Source organism: Limanda limanda, chromosome 16 (assembly GCF_963576545.1).
Source record: "Limanda limanda chromosome 16, fLimLim1.1, whole genome shotgun sequence".
In the NCBI taxonomy this organism is placed as follows: domain Eukaryota; kingdom Metazoa; phylum Chordata; class Actinopteri; order Pleuronectiformes; family Pleuronectidae; genus Limanda; species Limanda limanda.
Window position 1 is genome coordinate 9,650,079 of NC_083651.1, and position 8,586 is coordinate 9,658,664.

Below are 8,586 nucleotides of genomic sequence, written 5' to 3' on the forward strand. Positions count from 1 at the left end.
GGACACTAGATGGTGTCGTAACCTCACTACAGGAGTACATACAGGGTTATAAGAGCTCCTCTAAACCGAGGTTTTCATCGCACTGCTGAGACGCCACACACACACACATCGAGGTTAGGGTATCACTGTCAGTAATACTTCGTTCTGACAGTGTGTATTGTAGTTCAGACAGTATTTTGTAGTACAGACTTAATAATTGTAGGTTCAGACAGTATTTTTGTACTTCAGACAGTACTTTTGTAATTCAGACAGTATGTTTGTTGTTCAGACACTGATTTTATAGTTCGAACAGTATGTTTGTAGTTCAAAGTGTTTTGTAGTTCAGACTGTATAACTGTATTTCAGACAGTCTTTTGTAGTTCAGACTTAATAATTGTAGGCTCAGACAGTATTTTTGTACTTCAGACAGTATGTTTGTTCTTCAGACATATGTTTTTGTAATTTAGACAGTATGTTTGTACTTAGACTTTTTTTGTTCAGACACTGATTTTATAGCATGTTGTGGTGTTTGTGTTTGTAGTGTAAAACACCCCAAAAACAAAGCTGTGAGCATTGAATAGTAAATGGACGCTTTATATAGCGATTTATGTATTTGCACAGGTGATTTTCAAAAGCTGACAAAAAAATAACATGACAAAAAAATTAGTTTGACATAATTTGACACAACTAATGCTACAAAGCTTATGGTGGAATACAGCACTTATATGATTCACATTTTTTATTTTCAGTCTAAAACATCACCTGATCACTAAAACTATAAGCTTGAACATATTCATTGCTGTTCATATGCATCCAGGATTAGATTTGACGTAATAAATCTTTACTGCAGAATAAGTTTGAACATCGTGCATCAACGTACCTTCCACAGAACTTTGATAACCTGGCTGCAACGACTTATCCTCCCAGTCTGCCTGTTGTAGAACATTTCTCGAAGCTGGTGAAAGGAGAATTCAGGCAGCAAACAGTATGTTTGTAGTTCAAAGTGTTTTGTAGTTCAGACTGTATAACTGTATTTCAGACAGTCTTTTGTAGTTCAGACTTAATAATTGTAGGTTCAGACAGTGTTTTTGTACTTCAGACAGTACTTTTGTAATTCAGACAGTATGATTGTTGTTCAGACATTTGTTTTTGTAATTCAGACAGAATGTTTGTACTTAGACTTTTTTTTTGGTTCAGACACTGATTTTGTAGTTCAGACAGTATGTTGGTAGTTCAAAGTGTTTTGTAGTTCAGACAGTATGTTTGTTGTTCAGACATTTTTGTTGTTGTTCAGTCAATATGTTTGTAGTTCAGACAGTAGGCTATGTTTTTACTAAGAATCTATTTTTTTTTAGTTCAGACTTCAGACACTGATTTTGTGGTTGAGACAGTATATTTGAAGTTCTGATATCAATCTCCACAGGTCCCCGCCCCCCTCACCTTATCTCCGCCTGTCTGCCACCCTCTCACCTCCTCATTAACTTAACTATGCAGCTGCACACCGGGAGGTTTCACGCGTAAAAACAAACGTGGAGCGTGGATCTGGATGATCTGGAGCAGGTGAGGAACCAGCAGCAGTGACACCAGACATGAGGCCTGACCTGACTCCTCTGCTGCTTGCGCTGTGTTTCCTGGATGTGTGGGATCTCTCACACGTGGAGGAGATGAAGAGCCAGGAGCGGATCTTCCTCAGCTCCCTCGGGCTCTCCGGGCCCCCCCGGGCCGCGGGGACCCACCTGCAGCCGCCGCCGGCCCGGAGCCACGTCCCCTCCGCGCTGTGGAGGATGTTCCGCAGGTCCGAGAAGCTCCGCAGCCAGGAGAGCGAGCCCTGCACGGTGTCGGAGTACGGAGTCCGCGGCAACATCATCCGATATGTGCAGGACCAAGGTAATAAAGTTACTGGTTTAAAGTTTTCTCATGGGGACACAGATTAGTCAGGGGCTGGAAGATATGGCCAACAATTATATTAAGATAAACATCATTATATCAGCCCATCACAATAAATGTCCCCTTATTATTTCTCTAAGTTTAAAGAAAGATTTTTGCTCCTGAGATTGAGAATGTGTCGTTTCAAATCTGAGGTACTGTGTGTGTGCGTGTGATATTGATGTGATTATTGGAATTGTTTTTTTACCCAGCTCAGATTAAAAATCAACCGGAGTTAAGCCAAAGTGCTTTAAAATAATCAAGTGTGGATAAAAAGGAATGTGTAGTAGAGCAATGATAGAATCCAAAACAAAGCTAGAGGAAAATAAAGTTCAAGACACAGAAGTTAAGATAAAAGTAAACAAGATAAAAATGGCAGAATCATCAAACAGAATCAGGATTTAAGAGGCAGGACTTTAAATTAGGTTTAAATGAATCGATAGTGGGGCAGGATTGACTATTTCAGAGGTTAAATGGGTGGCAACAGAGAAAATCATTGTTTTCTCTACTTTGAAAACAGGAGTTAGTTAAAAATCTGTGATGATGACCTAATTCAATTCAAACAATGTATTAATCCCACTCGGGGCAATTCATTTGGAACAGCTCGTGCAAACAAAAAGATGTACACGATACAAAATTAGAGTTAGGTAAATGAGCCATCTTCATCTCCACCCAGGACACATTTTGAACTGTTCATGTGACTGGCCGTATAGTGTTCAGGCAGAGCCAATCAAAAGTAAAGTAACGTCACACTTTGAGGCCGACAAGCCTCAAAACTAATGAGAACACAATGAGTTACAGAATACTGTTTATGTTATATAAGGCAGATCAAACAATCCAACTCACACAAAACCTTAACTTAATGTAAATTTGTTTTGTAAGTGACTTAAATAAGAAATATATTTTAATCAATAAGTTCTGTGCATTTAAACAGTAAATTCAGAAAAAGTTATAATAAATCAGTCAAACTGGACAAACTCTTCATTGTTATTCATGTAAAAACCTGAATAAAGTCCTGAAACAAAGGGCAGCTCTTGTAAAGACTGATCTGGCTGATGTGTTGCAGGCAGGCTGGTGTCAGGGTGGAGCAGCAGCTGTCAGGCCTGTGTGGAGAAGCAGCTTTATTTCAACATGTCCGTCCTGCAGCCTGTGGAGCTGCTGTCTCTGGCTCAGCTGGAGGTCAACTTCCACTGGAAACCCTTCAGATCTGCTGACCTCCTGCAGGCTCCCCGGGCCCTCGGCGTGTCTCTGTACAAAGTCATGCGAGCCACGTTGAGAGGAGCCGACCCGCAGGCCAACCGCAGACTCCTGCTGTCCCAGTCCGTCCAGCTGCAGCCGGAACCCACCTCCCTCACTCTGGACCTCACCTCGCTGGCAGAGAACTGGCGCAAACCGGGTCGCAACTACGGTTTGGTGTTGGAGCTGCTTCCCCTCAGCGCAGAGCCACAGGATCTTCTCCCGTTCCACCCCGGCAACTCGCTCCCACTGGAACCAGCCCTCATCCTGCCGCTGATCCAGGCCTCACTGGTCGCCGTGTCCCTCAACCCCCAGCAGTGTCGCTCCAGGCAGCGGAGAAGCGCCATCCACCTCCCGGTGACCCCCAGCAACGTGTGCAAGGCCCGGCGCCTCTACATCGACTTCAAGGACGTGGGCTGGCAGGACTGGATCATCGCTCCGCAGGGCTACATGGCCAACTACTGCCACGGCGAGTGTCCGTTCCCGCTCAGCGAGAGCCTGAACGGCACCAACCACGCCATCCTGCAGACGCTGGTGCACTCCCTGGACCCGCAGGGCACGCCTCAGCCCTGCTGCGTGCCCATCCGCCTCTCGCCCATCTCCATGCTCTATTACGACAACAACGACAACGTGGTGCTGCGGCACTACCAGGACATGGTGGTGGACGAGTGTGGCTGTCGATGAACGAGACACTTCTGATTGGGCTCCTGAAATTGAAACGTTCTTCTGTTGTTTTCCTGTGCAGGTTTTTAATGTTGAATTCTTTCTGTTATATCAGTTTGATGATTGTTCAGATCCTGCCTTCAATGTATCATGTGACGTCCTAGTTGGTTTTAAAGAGTGTAAGATTTAATATGTTTGTTCTCAGGGAAGGTTTGAACGATTTAAAAAATATTGTGTCAATAAAATTACAACATACAATTTCATCATTAATTTGTGTGGAACTTTCTTATTAATCAACACAGGATTTGCTTCAGAATTTATTCTTGTATCTGGTTGACACACAAACAGCTGCTTCGCTCGAAAGGGAAACAAACACTCTTAATGTGATGTTTTCTTTTTAATAAACTGCTGGGGCAGATGTAGCTTTATTGGAATTAATAGTTTCTATGAACATATTCTGCATGTAAATGTGCAGGATTTGTAGGCGAGGGACAAGATTTTGGGGCCAGAACCCTTCTGCTATGAACAATCGCGTTAGATTGAGATGAGCATGTCTGGAAACATCTTACTGTAGAATGACATCTTTTTGTTGTTTTGATTATCTGGATTATGTTATTGACTCATTTAGTTTGTAATGTAATAGAAAACAGTGCCTTGCCAAAGAGATCTAATGCGGCATTTTGTCTGAACAGTCCCAAAACCCAAAGATATTAAATGTACAGTGACATAATGAAAGAAAAGCAAATAGCAGTTTTGTGACTCCCGTCCTGTCATTTAACTTCTATCACAGCTTTGTATAGTCGAGGGAAAAGGATTCGTATTTCAAGTGAATATAAATCATTTTCGCTGTCCTAAATTCTTAATGCAACCATTTAAATTCCTCCTGCAACAGTTTAAACGTCGATACAAAGATTCACAGCTGTGAAAGATGATTCACTCGTATGTTGGATAAAGTTTTTGCCTTTTGAGCTTCACCAGCGTTTCCCTGTGATATAAATGTTCCACTGACTGAGACCAGCTCCTCTTTTTATCTGCTCTATAAGAAATTAACTCTCTTATCTCACCTTCCTGCATGATAAGACCCCCCCCCCCCCCCCCCTTACATCCCCTCCCTCACAGAGCCAGTCAGACCACTGGGGTTGCCATGACGACGGCCGGTCGCCACAGCAACCGGGAGAGGCTGACAGGTTGTAGTAATTAGTGGGAGAGAGACGTGGCGAGAGTTCGGGGTGTGAAGATGCAGAGAAGAGGAGCCACAGTGAGACGTTTTTCGGCTCCTTTAATGTTCACAGACGTTTTGGTGATAAAATATAGAACGGATTTCGATAAAACTTGGGTGAGACATGGACCAAGAAAGAATTACATTTTGGTATGGATACAGACAACGGAGAAGATCAATACTTGCTTCACTTTCTATAACATTGTAAGAGGCATTAATTTGACATATTCACCCATTTCTCAGGGAATAATTCATGGTTCTTGATGAAAAATGGGTTGAACATTGAGGGGATTGAGATTCAATGACATGGTCAAATACTTTGCATAGTTCCTAAAATAATTTATCAGTGAATAATTGCTTGATATTTCATAGAAATAATACCTCTTTATACCTCACACTTATAGATAACACCAACTAGCTACCAGCCAAAGTATCATAAAATTAGGGTATAAAAAAGTTATTGTTTGTTGCTGCTTCAATTTAAATTGAATAATGAAAACCAAATCAGGTTTTTATAACTAATTATTTATTCAGTGTGAAGTATCATTTTTGAGGGGGGGGGGGGGGTTATACTGGCCGGTTTATATTATTGGTGGGGTAACAACTCCTTTGATTACCCCCAGAAATTACTCCCCAGCTTCACAGAGGTCTGCGCCCTTCTGAGGGTCATATCTTCTTCCAAACAGTCTTAAATGACTCAAATACTGACATAAATGTTCTTACTTTAACTCAGGAAGATATCCTTTTATTACCTACCTGTAAATTAAGCTACATTTCAAGTTACAGGGTTCATACACATTTTGACCAATGGATTTCCATGACTTTTCAATAGCTTAATAAACCAAATTTATATGACCAAACATTTTGTGAAATCTTGGTGTATACATGAAAAAATGACAAAATGTAGTATTTAAGCTAACTCTGAACATTTCAAAGCATACAGTATACCTTAAGTTACACAAATGAATGATGCAATAGTTTGATTGAGGTCTTTGTCTGTTGTAACCCATATGTACTTCAATTTGTAGCCAGCATTGGTTAAATCTACACTTCCCTGGCATAGTGCATCATCCCGCCTGATCCCCCACCGGACTTTTCAATTAGTATGATGCCTGCTTATATTTTGAGCGTATTTCTTTTAAAAGCATATGAATTATTTAAAACTCAGCATAAATGAACGACATGACAATATGAATATAACAAATTTCCATGACTTCTCCAAAACTTTAGGGATTTAATTTTTGTCAAGCACTTTTCCAGGCCTGATAAACATTTAACAATTTCATGACTTTTCCAGGTTTTACATGACCGTAGGAGCCCTGAAGTTATCTTAAAAGTTAAAGTTGCCTCTTTTATTGTGAAGTCTGGGTCAAGTTTGTTACGATTCTCATTTGTTTTGATAACGCATTAAACGTTTGAACAGAATTTAAGCAGAAAATCCAACATGTAGTTAAAGTGATAAATTATAAATAACTCACATTATCATAACTTTAATTTGATCATATATATTTTTTTTCATCTAATGATATGTATTATTTTTAAAACTGCCCAATACAACTATATTGGTCACAGATTAAAATAACTTCAAACAACTCTAATTATTAAAAGACCCTTGATCTGAAAGCAGTGATGTGTTTCCTCTCTCATTAGGTTTTTATTTTTATTTGTTTACATCTTTCTCTTAATCCCTTCCTCTGAACAGCTCTGCCAGTTTTCTCTGTCCCACAGGTCGACTGTCTGATGCGTCCTAACACTGAGCCGGAGCAGAAGATGAAGCAGCGAGCGAAGGAGTGGGGCAGTAAAAAGAGGAGGAGGCCTCAGGCTCTTCCACAGAACTTTGCTGTCAAAGACAAAGTCGTTTCCACTTAAACCTCTGGGGCCAACGACACCAGCTTTATCTCCTACAGTCACACTCACACTGGTGTTTTCTCTCCTGTCTCTAAAAGTAAAAGTCTCCCCCTCCTCCCAAATTAATCTTCACTATGACACAGTAAATGTATTAAAGTTTCCATTGGTGGTTTTCTGTAAGTCAGGTCTTGGGCTGCAGCACTCTCAGAAAACCAGAGTTAGCCTATAAGATGCTGGTTTTGGGGAAAAAGTTACGAGTCTGAGATTGGCACAGTTATCCACGGTCCCCTGGGGATGAATCCTGGTGTCTCTGCTGTCCCTTGACTCGACTTCTAGCGCCACCATGAGGTTGACATTTTTTGGTTTTGAGTAAACAACTGTTAGATGTTCCCCGTCAAGATGAATTCGGTGCAGTCCCTTCACATTTAGCCTGAACAACCATGAAACTTAACAAGGTTGATCTGGTGATATCTCTATATTTTTTCTTAAAACAAAAATGTTTGTTCGACACGTGGACTAAATGAGTGTATGCACACACACTCACACACACACACACACACACACACACACACACACACACACACACACACACACACACACACACACACACACACACACATTCTCACACATACTCACACATACTCACACACGTTTGTTGAGTTGTAGCTTTGCTCTATGCATTGACTGGGTCCATAACCATAGTGTAGATGTTATCTGACACAATGAATAATAGCTTCTCTCTCTCTCTCTCTCTCTCTCTCTCTCTCTCTCTCTCTCTCTCTCTCTCTCTCTCTCTCTCTCTCTCTCTCTCTCTCTCTCTCCTCTCCTTCAGCTGCAGTTTGAGCTCAATAACAGTCAAATTAATAATCAATACCAGTAATCAGTACCAGAGGCTGCGCATGACTCAGCCCTCCTGAATGGATGTGGCACATTCTGTCCATCCGGATTTCTGTCTCCAGTCCCTCCATCCGTCTCCATTCAACGATAAAGCATACACTTATATTCTTGACAATAATGTTTGTGACTTTGTCGTAAGAGTTCCTGATCTGAACTGAAACTCCAACGTCAGTACTGGACCATCGGTCATGTTATTGGTGCTGAATGGGACTGATCAACATATGTACATCGAAAAATGATCGGGTTACATGAACACACTCTTTTCAAGAAAAGCAAATCCAGTAGCCTCGTGAAGAGGATGTGTAGACTAGCGAAAGATTGCAAGCAAAATGCTCTAGTACATGATATGAAATAACTCAACAATTTACTTTTTATACTTTACTGTTGATATTTATCATTCATTTTTCTTTTGATAATTTATTTTAATTAAATTTCAGAGGGAAATATTAGATTTTGTATTGGACTACAGTTTCCTATACTTGTATTTCACAGATTTAAACAGTAAAAACAAGTGAGTTTCATAAATTCATTTAGAAATAGGAAACGGTTAGAAGAAGCATTCAGACTTAGCTCATCTACAAGATAATGCTGTTCCTCTCTTTCTACATAATTTAACAGCCTCAAAAGATCCATTCTTCACAATGAGCAGAGCTGCTATGACACCTGACAACATTTTAATTAAAACGCTTGTTTAATTTTACTTGAGTAGAGGATGTAGTGGAACAGAGGATTGAGTGGAGCTGCTGTTATTTAACCAAAGGATCTGAATCTTGACAGGGAGGAAATGTTCTTCTATCAACCAGCAGGGGGCAATGTGG

General features: G+C 40.8%; 1 protein-coding gene across 1 annotated transcript; it reads left to right on the plus strand.

Annotated features, from left to right (window-relative positions):
- Positions 1–1,568: 1,568 nt before the first annotated feature.
- Positions 1,569–3,825, plus strand: gdf3 (growth differentiation factor 3). Its single transcript, XM_061089274.1, has 2 exons — positions 1,569–1,866; positions 2,972–3,825. Exons 1-2 carry the CDS (start codon positions 1,569–1,571, stop codon positions 3,823–3,825), a joined length of 1,152 nt encoding a protein of 383 aa, XP_060945257.1.
- The last annotated feature ends 4,761 nt before the right edge of the window (positions 3,826–8,586 follow it).